General features: G+C 47.4%; 1 protein-coding gene across 1 annotated transcript in view; it reads right to left on the bottom strand.

Annotated features, from left to right (window-relative positions):
• Positions 1-17,740, bottom strand: part of PLB1 (phospholipase B1) — a 140,467-nt gene that overhangs the window by 65,929 nt on the left and 56,798 nt on the right. The window contains 6 exon segments of the mRNA XM_074394601.1: positions 1,934-2,014; positions 3,495-3,546; positions 6,676-6,784; positions 13,479-13,522; positions 14,939-15,012; positions 17,337-17,395. Coding sequence (XP_074250702.1) covers positions 1,934-2,014; positions 3,495-3,546; positions 6,676-6,784; positions 13,479-13,522; positions 14,939-15,012; positions 17,337-17,395 — 419 coding nt within the window.

Genomic DNA, 17,740 nt, shown 5'->3' with positions numbered 1-17,740 from the left:
ATGTTGCCCAGGCTGGTCCTGGGCTCAAGTGATCCACCCACCTTGGCCTCCCAAAGTGCTGGGATTACAGGTGTGAACCACTGCACCCAGCCAGAGTCCCCTTCCTACTGTCTTTCAGTCACAGCAGGCAATATTGAAATCTAGTGTTTGTCTCTGGGGCCCCAGCCTGGATGCCAGCCCCACGATCCTCAGATTTGTCATGGCTGTGGCCCTCAGGGAAATGCCTTTTGTTGTTGTTGCGTGGAGCTCTGGGTCTACTTCACATCCGCTAGCTTTGGAGCCAGAGCATTGCATCTCTGGGCCCCTCTAACACGGGGATGTCAGAGCAGATGAGCTCTAAGGTCTCCGGCAACTTGAGCAGCCTCTGTCCTATGGTCTGATCTCTTCTTCCTGGAGCCTCGGTGTCTGGGGAGCCATATCCTACACAAATCGAGGCAATAATGGAGGGGAAGAGGGTCTCGTGAAACACCTGCCACACCAAGCCTAGATACATTTTACCTGTTTCTTCTGACCTTGATATCTGTGGTTTTAAAGCCTTTTCAGTAGTGGAACTCTTCCTCTTATTGAAATCTAACCAAGAGCCCTGCTGTATGGACTATATCAAAGCTGTGTCACTTAAGGTGAGCAGGGGACGGGCCCAGGGTGCCACCTCCCCATGGGCCACCAGCAGCCCCAAGGCTCCCCTCTGGGCCGTTCAGATCACAGCTTGAAAACTCCTGACTCCTGGTGACTGGGATGCCAGGAAAGTGGATTGTGAGGGGTTTGGGGCATCCCTCCAGGTCGGTGATCACAGGCTACAGCAAGATAGCCTAAACCTCACTCTGCTGGTCTCCTTTCTACCTACAAACCTACTCATCTTTAAGCCCCAGTTGGAAAGTCTCCTGCTCTATGTAAATCTAACAACCCCCTTCCCTACCCACCAGGCTCCCACAGCAACTTTGCCTTTTTTTTTTTTTTTTTTTTTTTTGAGACAGAGTCTTCCTTTGTCACCCAGGCTGGAGAGCAATGGCATGATCTCGGCTCATCGCAACATCTGCCTCGTGGGTTCAAGTGATTCTTTCACCTCAGACTCCTAAGTAGCTGGGATTACAGGCACCCGCCCATCATGTCTGATTAATTTTTCCATTTTTGTAGAAATGGGGTTTCGCCATGTTGGCCAAGCTGGTCTTGAACTCCTGAACTCAGGTGATCTGCCCGCAGGCGTGAGCCACCGCGACCGGCCAACTTTGCTTTTTGTGCATCCCTACGACCACATCCTGATGTCTTCCTTATGCCGTGATGAAGTGCCTGTGTCTCTCCACTGGCAGTGCGAGTTCCTGAGGATAGGGCCTGTGTTTCCTTCATCACTGCTTCGCTCCTAGTACATTCCTGGCATAGGCATGGGTGGGAGGCTAGTGGGTATGGCCTGTCGGGTTTCTGTCAGCTCAGAAACAGCTTCCATGAAGACATGAAGCACCCATGGAGCAGCAGCCTTGATCTTGGGTTTCCCACCAGCTCAGAATGACTTGGCTCTGAAGCTTGCCCAAATGCCTGCAGGAAATCACCTCTCCCACACAAGCGACAGTATAGAGGTGGAGAGGGCAAGGCCGCCAAAGACTGGAGAAAGGAACTAACCCGTGACTCTCTGTGAATATGGGCAAGATTTTTCAAGGTCATTGGGTGTTATCTTGGCTTTTAGAATGATATGATCGGGCTCCCTTGATAGGAAACTGAATCAGGATCAATCTTGTAACCAATCCTGCTTGTCCAGCTGAATTGCTTCCTGGAGGTGAATGCTTTCTCGGTCTCAGGGTTCATGCCAGGCTGGATCTAAGACAAACCATGAGCCTGAGTCCCAAGTTAGCTGCAACTGCTCCTGGGTGGAGCAAGCGATGGAGCTGTGAAAATCCCCTCTCTGGGGGGTGAGTCTGGAGTAAGCGGCCTGGAGACTTACCGGATCATTGCAGAAATCACAGAGGTCATTGCCGCCTATAAACAGGGTTATTATCTTCCAGTCTTCCTGAAAGTGTATCCTCTGAAATGAATAGGAAGCACACAAGTAAGCACCTTGTCCCAGAGTCAAGTCAAGCTAAACACAAAGTGCTTGACACTACAAGAGATGGGTCCTCACACACCCGAGTATCTCGTGGGCTTCCATATTCTCCATTCCTTGGTTCTGGGGTCTTGAGATCATAGGTGCTAATGGTTCATTTATTTTAGGTGGAATTACTGAACTCTGTCCACACACAGAAGCACACAGGTCACAGTTTCCAGGTGTGCTGGTGGAGTGGGTACAGATGCCCTCCGAGCTCTGTTCCTCCATCTCCAGCAGAGCAAGGAAGTGGGGAGGGGATAAGGAAGCTGGTCCTGGCCATGGGAAAGGAACGTGTGTTCCAAAATCTAGAAATCCTGGATTCTAATTTTGCCTTAAGGGAGAAAGGACCACCTTTCCTAAGGAGAGAGCTCTCCAAATCTGGAGTACTCGCACTGGTGAATAGTTCCGCCCGTGAACTAGTCAAGCCAGAGAGGCTGGGTAAAGAGCAAGGTGGCAGCTCTAAGCACATGCTGTGAAAAGATTTGGGCACCTTTGGGATCTGTCTCCTCCAAGGGGGACCTGGAGAAGTATGTGAAGTCACAGGGCTGTGTGGAGGGGTGCAGCTATGCACAGTCCATAAATCATGGCCCCAGGGCAGCCGTGGCCCTCACAGCCTCTTATATTGCCCCAGGCTTACACAGCTTTGCTTCTGTGATCCACACTTCCAAAACAGGGTGGAAGGAGAAAGGTGAGAACGAGATCCAGAAAAGTTTGCCATTAAGGGTAGAAATACCCTGAAAACCTCTGATAGCAGGCTTCAGTATACATTCCGTTTTACATAACTCATCCTAAGCTTCCTTTTTAAATGATTTTGCCCACCTGGCAACTGCTGTAAAAAGCCTCTGAATTGAGACCCTTGCTTTCATTTAAGGGAGAACTTCATATTCGTCTTTCAGAACATGCAGCTCAAACATCTCCTCTACTTTTATTTTTGGTACTGCTCCTTGCAGAGCAGGGCTCTCTTATGGGCCATGTGCACAGAGTAACAGCCGAACAGCACCTTCTCAAGCCTCCCCTGACTCTCCTAAGCAGAGGGGCCTGTCCCTTCTGCACCCAACCCGTCTTATCCAGAGCCCTTTTGATGGAGCACAGGCCGACTGTTTCCTAATTTGATTCTTCACATTGCTCTCCCGTTCCAAGCTCCTTGAGGACAGGACTGGGCTGATTCTTTTATATATCTCCAGCCCCAGCCTGATGCCTGACTCACAATAGATGCGTAATTTCAGCAGCTAACTCACTGAGCGAATGAGTAGGAATCCCCCTTCCAGAGGAGCAGCGTTTCAGGCTTCAGATGTGCCTGCAAGAAACCCAAGCTGAGCTCCCCACCACCCCTCAATCCACAGCTGATTTCTGTATCCACGGATTTTTCCTGCCTACTTCCCATCCCAGGGAGTCCCACCTGGAGCCCCCTGAGACCCACCGTGTCATTCTTCATCAGGTCCACCAGCCTCCTGGCCTGGACAGGCAAATTCCTGCAGGGACACACCAGAGGAAGCGCTGTGAGGAGCAGAGACCGGCAGGGGCACTTGGCAGAGAGAACAACAATCTAATGTATGGTGGAGGAAGGCCCAGTGTGGGCCTCCTGCAGGAAAATAGGCTGAAGGCCATATCACAGAGCTTCTTCCCCATTCAGGCTCCACTGTGGGATGGGGGTGGGACGGTAGCTGTGCTGGGGAAGGCCAGAGCACTGTGCATAGGAGGGGGTAACTCTCAGTGTGACTATTGTCCTTTTTTTCTTCTTCCTGAGATGGAGTCTCGCTCTGTTGCCCAGGTTGAAGTGCAGTGGCATGATCTCTGCTAACTGCAACCTCCACTTCCCAAGTCCAAGAGACTCTCCTGCCTCAGTCTCCTGAGTGGCTGAGATTACAGGCCCGTGCCACCATGCCCAGCTAATTTTTGTATTTTTAATAGAGATGGGGTTTCGCCATGTTGGTCAGGCTGCACTCAAACTCCCGACCTCATGATCCACCTGCCTTGACCTCCTGAAGTGCTGGGATTACAGGCGTGAGCCACTGCACCCTGTCGAAGCTCAATTTTATCATCAGTAAAACATGGGAGTCACCCTCTGCCCTGTTCATCTCATGTTTCTTGTGCAGAACACAGTTGCCTTGTAAATGGGGCACTGATGTATCTGCATGAGGGCCATTGGCAGACCTGGAATGAAGCCTGCAGGGCACAAGGCCAGACTATGTGGTCAAGTTGATGCATTTGTTCGGGCCATGTGGCCTCTCTGTGCTATAGTTTCTTCAATTCTAATGCAGGAATAATCCCCAACTTTTCCCTGCCACCCAGGATGTGCTTGGATTGCTTGCATGAAAGAGCCCCAAGGCCTCTGGCAGTGCAAGGATAGAAACCCAGGGCCATATGAATCACATTCATTTTGATTACTTTTTTTCTTTTCTTTTTTTTTTTTTTTTTTTTGAGACGGAGTTTCGCTCTTGTTACCCAGGCTGGAGTGCAATGGCGTGATCTCGGCTCACTGCAACCTCCACCTCCTGGGTTCAGGCAATTCTCCTGCCTCAGCCTCCTGAGTAGCTGGGATTACAGGCATGCGCCACCACGCCCAGCTAGTTTTTTGTATTTTTAGTAGAGACAGGGCTTCACCATGTTGATCAGGATGGTCTTGATCTCTCGACCTCGTGATCCACCCACCTCGGCCTCCCAAAGTGCTGGGATTACAGGCTTGAGCCACCGCGCTGGCCATTTTGGTTACTTTTATGCTCTTGACTCTAAGGTTTTATTCTTGGATACCTCCCTGACCTAATCATACTTACCAGTCTTTCCTCTCATAGTACCAGCCCACGTATGCTTGGAAAAAGCAAGATTATGCTACTATTAAAGTAAGCCAAGAAATTAATGCAGTAAATCTGTAGCCTTTTAACTCTATCCCCATCAAAAGGAAAAGAAAGCCCCAGAATTCATCATAAGACCTATTGGGCTTTGTATTAGCTGTTACTTTGGATACTGTGCCCCCTTTCCCAATGGCAATGAATGAGAAAGCTCCTTAGGTGGCTCATGGTCTCAGGATGGTGCTGAGAGCTGGAAGGATGTCAGGAAATCTAGGAACCAAACCACATGAGCTTAGGCTACATGGTAGTGTGATGTTTGTGATTAAAAATAGGATTTAGAAAAAAACAAATAATCCCATCGAAAATTGGGCAAAGGACATGCACGGTCAATTCTCGAAAGAAGATATACAAACAGCCAACAAACATGAAACAGTGCTCAACAGAACCGATTATCAGGGAAATGCAAATTAAAACCACAATGAGATGCCACTTTACTCCTGCAAGAATGGCCATAATTAAAACGTCAAAAAATCATAGATGTTGGCCTGGATATGGTGAGGTCAGGAGTTCAAGACCAGCCTGGCCAACATGGTGAAACCTCATCTCTACCAAAAAATACAAAAAAAATTAGCCTGGCATGGTGGTATGTGCCTGTGATCCCAGGTACTTGGGAGGCTGAGGTGGGAGAATCGCTTGAACCTGGGAAGTGGAGGTTGCAGTTAGCTGAGATCGTGCCACAGTACTCCAGCCTGGGCAACAGAGCAAGACCCTGTCTCAAAAAAATAAAACAAATAAAAAACAAAACAAGAATGATATAATGGACTCTGGGGACTCAGAGAGGAAGGGGGCAGAGATGAGGGATTAAAGATTATATATTGGGTATGTTGTACCCTGCTCAGGTGACAGGTATACCAAAAAGCTCAGAAATTACCACTGAAGAACTTACTCATGTAACCAAAAACTACCTGTACCTCAAAAAATGTTGAAATAAAAATTATAAATACAAATAGTATAAAAAAGAATGAGTCTTCCTATTTATTTTTCCTTGATTAAGTATAGCACTCACTTGCTCTCTGAGCAGGCAGCAAACCCCAAGAAACACTCAGGCTTTGGAGTGCCAGTGGAGGGATGGGACCTAGGAAAGTCGACCTGCCAGCTCTTGAGGACTGACCTGGCTGTGCCCAGGGACCACGACCGTGATGGCTGTGCCCACTGATGTTTCCCCCAGGTGGCCCTGCCACTTTACTGCATGACTGCCAGGATCACCATTCTGACCAACGTGTGTCATGTGTCCACTATTTACAGCTCGCCAGAACGTTCATATCTAATACGGCATTTGAGCTTCACAACCGCCCTGTGGGAGAGGTTCCTAACCAGCCCCACCTCTTAGAGTCTGAGGCTCAGAGAGGCCAGGGAGGAAACCGCGCCCGCCCCCAGGGCTTCCCCTCCCAGGGCTGGTGCTCTGCCTGGGACACAGGAAGGATACAGAGTCTAGAGCCTGAAAGGTACAGCTGAGGAAGTGAGGGAGAGCAGGACCCCGAAACAGCAGTGGCATAGCAGTGACAACTGGGATGCAGTGAGCCCAGTTATGGCCCATGTCTTACGTGAGATTTACAGACAGGCAAAGTAATCTGCTCAGAGCATATGCCTGGCACCACAGTCTACTGTGACTAGTTTCTGGGGGTAGGTGTCAGGGTAGGCTTGTAGATTTCTGGGACACCTCCAAGAGAGCCATAAACTCAGTTTAGGCCAAGCCCACCCCTGGTCCCCAGAGGACCCGTGCTGTTCACTGCCCCCGTCACCCCTACTCACTCAGCTTTGTCTCCTGCCACAGCCTGGTTTAAGAAGGCATTAGCACTGGTTTCCTTTCCAGTGCCAACAGAGAAGCCCTTCAGGGATGGGTTGAATTCCCGGAAGATGTCTGCAAATACAAGGGAAAAAGACACGCTTAGGGACTACTGCAAAGCAATCTTCAAGTTCCTTTGATAAGCACTGGTGGATGTTGGGGAGTAGAGTCCCCACTCCACAGCCCCTACTCTTACCCCAACCTTCACTCATGGGAAGAAAGTGTTCAGCTGCCTTCACCACAGGCAGCACATGACAGGTGTCTCATCAGTTATTGTTGAAGAAATGTGAGTCTGGGTTACATGCTTTCCTCATGTATTTTTGTTTTTTTTTTTTTTTTTTTTCTAAATATATAGTAGCTTTATTGAGATATAATTCACTTACCACAAAAATTCACCAATTTAAAGTGTACAGTTCAATAACTTTCAGTATATTCACACAGCGGTACAGTCATCGCTGCATAATCAACTTTAGAACATTTTCATCACCCTACAAAGAAACCCAGTACCCACTGGCAGTCACTCCCCATTCCCTCCAACCTCCTGGCAATCACAAATCTATGCTGTCTCTGTAGTGTTACTTATTCAGGCCATTTCATAGGAATGAAACCATATACGCCAATATACCTTTTGTGACTGGCCTCTTTCACTTAGCATACTGTTTTCAACATTCATCCGTGTTATAGCATGCATCGTACTGCATTCCTTCTTACTGTTGAATACTATTCCACTGTGTGAATATACCACATTTTATTTATTCATTCTTCAGTTGATGGGGCTTTGGAGTTTACGCATTTTGGCTATTATGAAAAATGCTGCTATGAACATTTGTGTACAAATTTTTGTGTGGATTTCTCTTGGATATATATCTAAGAATGGAAAAGGTTAAACAGAGTTTAACCTTTTGAGGAACTGCCAGGACTTTTCCCAAAGCAGTTGGCACCATTTTTCATTCCCACCAGCAGTTTATGAGGTCGTCAATTTTTCCACATTCTCACCAACACTTATTATTATCATTTTTTTATTCTAGCCATGCTAGTGGATGTAAACTGGTAACTCATTTTGGTTTTGATTTGCACTGATGGCTACTGATGTTGAGTATTTTTTTATGTGCTTGCTAGCCATTTGTATATCTTCTGTGGAGAAATGCTTATTCAGATACCTTGCCCATTTTTAATTGGGTTGTCTTTTTATTATTGAGTTGTAAGTTCTTTATAATTTCTAGATACAAGTTTCTTATTAGATATAGGATTGGCAAGTATTTTCTTCCACTCTCTGGGTCATCTTTACATTCTTTGATATATGATTGGATATCCTTTGAAGCACAAACTATCAATTTTTTTTCTTTCTCCACTTGTGCTCTTAGTGGTATATCTAAGAAGACTTTGTTTAGCTCAAGATCATAAATATTTGCTCTTATAGTTTCTTCTCACAGTTTTAGCTCTTACATTTAGGGAATTTTTGTATAAGGTGTGAGGTAGGAGCCCAACCTCATTTTTTTTTTTTTTTTTTTTTTTTTTTTTTTGCGTGTAACTACCTAGTTGTCTCAGCACAATTTATTGAAAAGACGACTCTTTCCCCTTTGAGTAGTTTTGGCATCCTTGCTGAAAATGAGTTAACCATGAATATGAGAGTTTAATGTCTCTCAATCTTAGTCCATTGGTTGATATGTCTATCCTTAAGCTAGTACCACATATCTTGATTACTATAGCTTTATAATATTAAGTTTTGAAATTGGGAAGTATGAATTCTCCGAATTTGTCCTTTTTACAGATTTCTTGGGATATTCTGAGTCCCTTAAATTTCCACATGAATTTTAGGGTCAGTTTGCAAATTTCTGCAAAGGAGCTAGCTGGAGTTTTGATAGAGATCACATTGAATCTGTAGATTGATTTGAGGAGTATTATCATTTTAAGAATATTAAATCTTCCAATCCATGAACATCAAATGTTTTCCTATTTATTTAGGTCTTTAATTTGTTTCAGCAATGTTTTGTGACCTTAAGAGATGCTTTTTTTTTTTTTAGCTAAATTTATTCCTAAGTATTTTATTATTTTTGATACTACTATAAATGGAATTGTTCATTTCGTTCTAGGATTTTAGCAATGCTAACTGCTAGTATAAATAATTATAATTGATTTTTATATATTGCTTTGTACCTTGCAATCACTGAACTCATTTATTAGCGCTAATTTTTTTAGTGGATTTCTTGGGATAGTCTCTGTATGATATCATGTCATCTTTAAATAGAAGTGGTTTATTTCTTTATTTCCAATCATGGTACTTGTTCTTTTTCTTGCCTAACTGCCATGGCCAGTATGATGTTCAACGAAAGTGGCAAGAGCATGCATCCTTGTCTTATTCCTGAAACTAGAGAGAGGGGGCAGCATCCCATCTTTCACCATTGCCTATGACGTCAGCTGTGGGCTTTTAGAAGATACCCTTCATCAGAGTGAGGACGTTTCCTTCTATTCTTAATTTGTTGAGTGTTTTTTAAATTTTTGTTTGTTTGTTTGAGACAGAGTCTTACTCTGTTGCCCAGCCTCGAGTGAAGTGGCACAATCTTGGCTCACTGCAACCGCTGGCTCCCAAGCTCAAGAGATTCTTGTGCCTCAGCCTCCCAAGTAGCTGAGACCACAGGTACCCACCACCACACCTGGCTAATTTTTGTGTTTTTAGTGGAGATGGGATTTCACCATGTTGGCCAGGCCAGTCTCAAACTTCTGACCTCAAGTGATCTGCCCGCCTAGGCCTCACAAAGTGCTGGGATTACAGGCATAAGCCACTGCGTCCAATCTTCGTTGAGTGTTTCTACTGTGAAGTGGTAGATGTTTGTTGAATACCTTTTCTGATCCGTTGAGATGACCATGATATCTGGTTTTTGTCTTTTATCCTATCGACATAGAATATTACATTAATTGATTTTGAGGTTTAAAACTAACCATGTATCCCTGGGATAATTCCACTTAGTCGTGAGGTATAATTGTTTTATATTGTTGGATTTTGTTTGCTAGTATTTTGCATAGGATTTCTGGGTCTATATTCATAATATTACTGGTCATAGTTTTCTTCCCTTGTGATGACTTTGTCTTATTTTGCTAGCAGGGTAAAACGCACAGAATGAGTTGTGAAGTATTCCTTCCTCTTCTGTTTTTGAGAGGATTTTGTGAAGAACTGGTAATTGATACCAGTGTTTGATAGAATTCACCACTGAAGCCAGAAAAAGTCTTTGCTTTTTTTGGTTGGAAGTTTTAAAATTATTAATTCCATCTCTTTGCTTGTTATAAATCTATTCAGATTTTCTACTTTTAACTGAGTCAATTTCAGTAGTTTGTGCCTTTTGAGGAATTTGCCCTTTTCATCTAAGTTATCTGATTTATTGGCATACAATTGTTCATACTATTCTTTTATTTTATTATTATTATTATTATTTTTTTGAGACAGAGTTTCGCTCTTGTTACCCAGGCTGGAGTGCAATGGGCGCGATCTCGGCTCACTGCAACCTCCGCCTCCTGGGTTCAGGCAATTCTCCTGCTTCAGCCTCCTGAGTAGCTGGGATTACAGGCACGCGCCACCATGCCCAGCTAATTTTTTGTATTTTTAGTAGAGACGGGGTTTCACCATGTTGACCAGGATGGTCTCGATCTCTCGACCTCGTGATCCACCCGCCTCGGCCTCCCAAAGTGCTGGGATTACAGGCTTGAGCCACCGTGCCCGGCCAATACTGTTCTTTTAGAATCCTTTTTATTTCCATATGGTTGGAAGTATTTCCTCTTTCATTCTTGATTTTGAGTCTTCCTCCCTTTTGCCAGCCTAGCTGAAGTTTTGTCACTTTTGTTGAACTTTGCAATCTCATGCATTCTAATTGCCTTTACTCAACTGGATCCCCACTTTTCACTTTTTCATCCTTCCAACTTGACTGAGCCCTCCTGAGAGCAGGGTCTATATATACCTCAGGGCCTCATAAAATGCTCAATAAATGTTTATGGACTGAATTAGAAATAGAACAAAGTTCACACAAGCTTGGAGAATTGTTCAAAGTCACGTAGCTGCTGAGGACGGCTGGTTTCTCAGCTCCAACATGGGACGCTTGCCCCCGTCTCAGTCCACTAGGATGTGAGAAAGAAACTGGCTGGGTAGTAGCCAGGACTTAAGGGTTCCATGGCATCCAGCGGAGTGCTTCTAGAACCCAGCACTGCTGCAGGTTCACCAACACAGACGGACTGGACTCATTCCTTCAGGCTTTGGGGACATGATGCTAATAAACGGAAATTGCTCCAATTTCTACTCAACAGAAGAACTGTGAAATCACCCGAGCGATTTGAAAGTGGAATGGTTTGTCCTAGGAGGTGGTAGGTTCCCTAGGAGGTAGATGGAACTCAGCACAGTTTACCCAGCTACTTAGCAGGAATGTCACAGGGAGGAAACACACAATTGGATAGGGTAGCAGCTTGCTGGCACAGGCAGATATCTCTGCCAGGAACATTCTCTCCCCTTTCCTTACCTGAATTCTAATTCTTGAAGCTCCTTTTCAGAAGATCGGGTCAACAGCCTCTATGTTTATTTTCCCCTAAGCTTTGTACACATCTGTAAATATTAGTCATGTGTCCATCTTATAGGAAGACACACAGCCAAAGAGACTTGGGTGATGTCATCGGGACACTGTTCTCCTATTTCCCAAGCACCAGCACTGGAGTATTTACTGGATTAAATTGAACAGGGGGTTGGACAGGGATTCTGTTCTGCCCTTACATTCTTAGGAGTTTTCTAACACATTTCCATATGGTTATTTCCCCCTACAATCAAATGGTCTTCACATCTCTAGCAAGAAGAATCTAAACGGCTGCTATTCCATTTCTGGGGAGTCATCCACCTGAGGGGTGACAAAGTCTCAATTCTTTGTAAATTACTTTGGTAAAAGAGGTGAAGTATATCCAATCATCGTGTCCACGATACGAGCATGGGAATTAGAGAGCCCAGAAAGCTGTTGTATACATTGGGCCATCCCACAGCCAAGTTAATCACACTCACAGAAGCACCCTGAACCATCTCCTAGCAATAGAGGAACTGACTTATCGCTCACATGGGTAGATCTAGATGTAAAGAAGGCAGGGAGTGCCTGTGGCACAGAACTGCATCTACGTAAATTCAACAGGGTTACAAACAACCGAAACAGGTAAGTGAAGTCTGCCCAGCTCAGCTCTGCCTATGTGGAGATTAAGCTATGATGTCCCCATCATCCAAGTCTTGGTGGCTTCAAATTCAAGTTGTTAGCTTCTAAAGCTATGTTACAAAGGGATATGTACCAGGAAAGTAAACGAGAATGGGACCAATCAAATACCTCTCAGGCAAAATTATCAGCCAGAAGATTCCAGGAGAAGAATTGAGTTTAAACATTTATCGCTTGCATACTTTAAGAACAAGCACGGAGATGTGCATGCACGGGGGAGAATTTAAAACAAGAATACAGTCAGGCTTTAAAAAAATCATTCCGCCTGTAGTTCCAGCACTCTGGGAGGCCGAGGCAGGCAGATCCACAAGGTCAGGATATCAAGACCATCCTGGCCAACGTGGTGAAACCCCGTCTCTACTTAAAAATACAAAAATTAGCCGGGTCCGTGGTGGCATGCGCCTGTAGTCCCAGCTACTCGGGAGGCTGAGGCAGGAGAATCGCTTGAACCCAGGAGGCAGAGGTTGCAGTGAGCTGAGATCGCGACACGGCACTCCAGCCTCTAGCCTGGCAACAGAGCAAGACTCTGCCAAAAAAAAAAAAAAAAAAAAAAAAAAAAAGGCATTCCGAGCAGGTTGGTAGGCAAGTAAATTAAGGAAAAGTGTTGAGCTCCAAAGATGGCTGCGTCCGCACAGCCTGCACACGGTAACTTCATCGCCTCCTCCTGCAAACGCAGCGGTTCCTACAAGCAACCCCGCAATTCAGTGGCTACGCGCAGCGGTGCCTCTCCTCCCCATAGGCCGGAACAGCCAAACAAAAAGCCAGCTTTAAACAGGGGCTGATTTTTGCAGTTGTTGGGGCGGGGGAGCTAGGTTGGTTCCTTGCACCCCTGCTTTCAAACGGGAAGTAGTGCCTCTTCTGCCGGCCCCTTTCCAGCTAACCACCGCAGCGGGCGTTATTATTATTGGTGTAAATGTCGTTTTTCAAAAGTTGCTCTATTTATTCTTTTTTTCTTTTCCTGTTTGGCTTGGAAAAGCCGTTTTTAAAAGGTGTCTTCTAGAGAGTCAGCCAACTTCCAAACCAATAGGAAAATTCCAAGGTGATCAAAGTCAGATGGGTCTCTAGGCATGAAAATATGATCCCAGGTGCCTGGATCGATGCCTCTCCCAAGGGCGATCTGCTCGGAAAGGCAGGCGCCGCAGACCCGGGTTTTCTTCTTTCTTGAATCACTTTTCTTTATTTTTGCTCATCTCATGCCGGATTGTTGAATCACTTTTTGATGACTTGCACTAAGATGTGGCCTGAGCTCTTTTCCACCCCCCACGCTTTACTCTCTTCCTTCCTTGGTAAAGACGGTGTCTCTTTGACACTGCCCCGCCCCCGGGCCCCGCCCCAAACCCCCGCCCCGCCCTCCACGCCGAGATTGTCGTCCCCGGAGCGGAGCGGGGCGGCAGGTTCGGGAGGCAGCGCCCCCTGCTGTATGCAACGCGCTCCCGCAGCCGGGGCTCCTCCCGAGGCCCGCGCCGCCTGCAGGGGGAGCGGGAAGCGCGCAGGGGCCGCCCCGAACCAAACTGCCCGCCCGGCCGCCGCCGCGCACTCACTGGCCAGGGTGGTGACGGTGCTGATGCTCTCATCTCCGCCGACGCTGTATCGTGGGCCCAAGAAAGAAAGCGAAAGGTTAAAATGCCAGCCATGCCGAGACCCGTCAGACAGCAGCAGAAACGCCTGTCTCCCGAGAAACAGCCTGGGGGGGGGGGCCTTGGAGCTGGCCCATCTCCCCATCAGTTCAGTAGAAAAACGGGAAGGCAAACCAGAATACGACTCCCCTCCCCATAGGCCGGAACAGCCAAACGAAAAGCCAGCTTTAAACAGGGGCTGATTTTTGCAGATGTTGGGGCGGAGGAGCTAGGCTGGTTCCTTGCACCCCTGCTTTCAAACGGGAAGTAGTCCCTCTTCTGCCGGTCCCTTCCCAGCTAACCACCGCAGCGGGCGTTATTATTATTCGTGTAAATGTCGTTTTTCAAAAGTTGCTCTATTTATTCTTTTTTCTTTTCCTGTTTGGCTTGGAAAAGCCGTTTTTAAAAGGTGTCTTCTAGAGAGCCAGCCAACTTCCAAACCAATAGGAAAATTCCAAGGTGATCAAAGTTACATGGGTCTGTAGGCAGGAAAATATGCAGCATTCCAGAGTGGACTGGATTCCCTGCTTTTCCACGAGCGTGTCTAGGAGCATCTAAAAGGTTTCCCAAATGTTTGGCTTTTAACTGTGTAGCAACGTGAGGAAGGATGCCAGACACTCGGCACTCAGGTTAAAGCAGGTGTCCAATGGAGATGCCAGATTCCAGGTGCGGAAACACCGAGCCTGCCCGGGCTTGCGGCAGAGGTGCTCACATGCAGAGCAGAAATAAGCCTGCCCAAAGCGAGGCATGATAAGGGAATGCCCTGGTAGGGGCCAGGAAACATCTGCTCTGCTTTGTGATCTTTTACCATCTGGCTGTGTGATCTCGATCAAGCTACTTGCCCTCTCTGAGCCTTGTTTCCTCATCTGTCAAATAAATGCCCTATAATAACAATGCCAGCTACCAGCTACTTACTTTGTGCCAAGCACTGTGCTGGCCACTTAAATTCTTTCTAGTCCTCAGACAGTGCTTAGGTAGTAACGTTATTTCTGCATCAGACATGGAGAAGCTGGGCAAACGGCTGGGCAGTCAGGGCTCCGTTACAACACTGGTTCCAAAGGCAATGATCTGTGCATCACTCGGGCCACTGCCTCCTTCTGAGATCACATCACAGAGGGAGAAATGGAGGCCAGAGGAGCATTTCCAACCCATTTATATAGTTTCTCTCCTAGACTCCTGGCTCAGGGCTCAGCTACTGTTTTGGGCAATGCAGCGGTTTGAGGAGGCTGGTGAATATCTTTTTCAAATGAAACCCAGAAGTCTGTCATAGTAAAGAACAAAGCGGCCCATCCCTCTGTTTAGGGCGATGTTTTCTAGGATGCTCAGTGGGTTTCCCTTGCTCTGCAATGAAGGGGTCTTTGGGGCCTTGCCACACCCTCACTCACCTCCAGGACAGGCCGCGGTACTGAGTCAAGACGTCCAAGATGTTTCCGGGTCTGGACCCAGCCCCATTGCCTGCCTGAGACGGAACAACGAGAGGATGAGTTTCTCTGCTTTCCCCAGCGGCCCTCCTCGGCCGGCCTGCCAGAAAGTTTACGTTCTTATGCCGGCTGGGACTGCCCGGGCGCTCTCTAGGATCTAGGGTCTAGAGGGCACCAAGTCTCCATGTGCCTCCTGCCTTCTCAGAAGAGCGGCCCCTGGGAACGCCTGGTGCCATTCACAGCTCTGCTTCATTCTAAGAAACCCTGCCTAGACCAAGACCAAGCGAAACTTGTCTAGCCAAAGTGCTCTTGAAATCAGACTGTAACTTCTCAAAAGGATACCTTTCAGGGTCCTGTTTTTCTCATTTTTAACAAAGTTATGAAGGATATCATAAAAGGAAATATTATCATTTTATACCAATATATCTCACCTATGCACAGCTTAAAATGTAGTAATAATATGAAACCCCATGTGCCCACCATCAGCTGGAGAAGGCACAATGTGGGCACTCTCCAGGTGTGTGCCCCTTGCCTAAAGCACGCTGTTTCTGAGCAGAGTGTTTTGAGGAGCGTGCTGAGACCAGCCTCTCAGGCAGTGGGGGGTGAAGGCTAGCCTCCACAAGAGGCCTCGCAGGTGTGATCCCTGCTCTCTGGTGCCCAGTTCTTTTGCTACCTGCCAGGCAGGTTCATACCCAAAGTGCTACCTCCCTAGGAATCCCTGAGCAGCTGTGCCGAGATGTGATGACCCCTTGTTCTGAGAGTATCTTCAAGGAGACCAGGGAATTCGGAGGAGGTGATGTCAGGCCCGGTGATAAGCAGTGTATCAGCGCTAACGCCCAGCCTGCCAGCCCTTCCTGGGAGGTTAGGAACAGTCAGGCCGTTGGGGTGAAGAGTGGCGGAGGGGCCATGGAGGAGGCTGCCACAGGACAGGGACAGGGACCCAGACTCAGGGTCGGGATCCCTGGGTTCTGATCCTGGCTTAAGCACTTACAAGCTATGTGGCCTTAGCCACTTCACCTTGCCCAGCTTCATTTGCCTTAATTATTTATTTAGAGACAGGGTCTTGCTCTGTTGCCCAGCCTGGAGTGCGGTGGCACCATCGTGGCTCACTGCAGTCTTGAAATCCTAGGCTCCAGTGATCTTCCAGCCCTAGCCTTTCGAGTAGCTGGGACTATAGGCATTCACCACCCTGCTTGGTTAGTTTTTTCTTTCTTTTCTTTCTTTCTTTTTTTTTTTTTTTTGAGATGGGGTCTTGCTATGTTGCCCAGGCTTACCTTGACCTCCTGGTCTCCTTCTGCCCTGGACTTCTAAAGCACCAGGCTTACAGATATAAGCTGCTATGCGCAGCTATGTTTTTTTTTTGTTGTTTTTTTTTTTTTCATTTTTGTAAAGATGGAGTCTTACTATGTTGCCCAGGCTGCTCTCAACCTCTTGGCCTCAAGTGATCCTCCCACCCTGGCCCCCTAAAGTGCTGGGATTCTAGATGTGAGCCATGGGCCCAGCCTTTACTGGCTGAATTTAAGAAAGTCGTACCTCAGGATTTTGTCATGAGGATATACCCCACTATGTGGTATGGCATCACTGTGACAGGCCATAGACATGAGAGGTGTCTGCTCATTCAAGGGGAGGATTCAGCTGCAGACCCTGTATTCTACTGGCCCAGGGAAGAGCAGCTGGACTCTGATGAGTGGCTACTGAATGGAAGCTGTGTCTAGAAAGCTCCGGGACCCCTAGCCCCCAGGCTCTTAAAGGGCCTGGTTCTGCTTTTCGTGGATAGTGCTTTGCAGGGTCTGGGGTGTCACCATGGGGCAGATGCAGAGGGAGTTTGGAGCATCTTTGGGCTCCCCACCTCTTCCGCAGACTCTCGTCTTCCCCCCTCCCCCGCCACCTCCCTGCCCCATCAGCCCTTGCTCCTGTCTCAACATCTCTTTGCCCCTCTTCTTGGTACCTTCCCTTAGCTTTTCTACATGGACGAAACAAAGCGCTGGGTCCTTGAAGGAGTTCTACACCATGGTCTGGAGACCTCGTCCAATCCTGCCCCACTACTGACCAGCTGTGTGACTTGGGGTGGGTCACTCCTGTGACCCACATTCCCCCTAGGGTCCCTCCACTTCCTGCTCTCTCCATCTCGGCACTGCGGAAGGAAGATGAGACCAGAATGGAGGTGGGAATCCATGATGGTTAGGGAATGCTGCTGAATGCCAGGATGGGCCAGGCAATGGAGAGGAGCTGGAGATCAGGACCCGAGATGGCAACATCTAAGAGCCAGCAGTGAGAACTCCTCTCTTTATTTTCCTCTCCAGGTTCTTATATTACTCAAGATCTTTTCCCCTCCTGCCCCTTCTGTATCAGGGTCACTTACCGTGAGAGAGTCACCCAGGGCCCCAATGACACTGATGTCAGCCGGCTTCAGCCTATGAACTGAGAATACAAGCAGGAGTGAGTGGAAAATGGGGACGGGGCGTCCAAGAAAGCACTGGACCTATCTACTCTGAAACAAAGGAATATCTTCCAGGATAACAAAGTCAGTTTTTACCAGCAGGACACCTTGGATAAAAGACAGAAAAACCCATCCTTGGCAATGGGCTCTGCCACGCCAGCCATGGAGCCTGAGTGCCAGCTTCTTCTCTGGGGCGCCTGGACACAGGAACAGGAAGCTGAAAGGTGGGTCCTGCTTTAAGAGGGGAGCTGTGCTTGCATTTGGTGAGACCTGATGCTACCAGGTGAGTAGCAGCAGGCCCTCGGCAGGGTGATGTGGGAGTGGGG

The sequence above is a fragment of the Saimiri boliviensis genome, chromosome 1, assembly GCF_048565385.1.
Source record: "Saimiri boliviensis isolate mSaiBol1 chromosome 1, mSaiBol1.pri, whole genome shotgun sequence".
In the NCBI taxonomy this organism is placed as follows: Eukaryota; Metazoa; Chordata; class Mammalia; order Primates; family Cebidae; genus Saimiri; species Saimiri boliviensis.
Note: the sequence above shows the minus strand (reverse complement) of the source record. Positions and strands in the feature narration are given on the sequence as shown.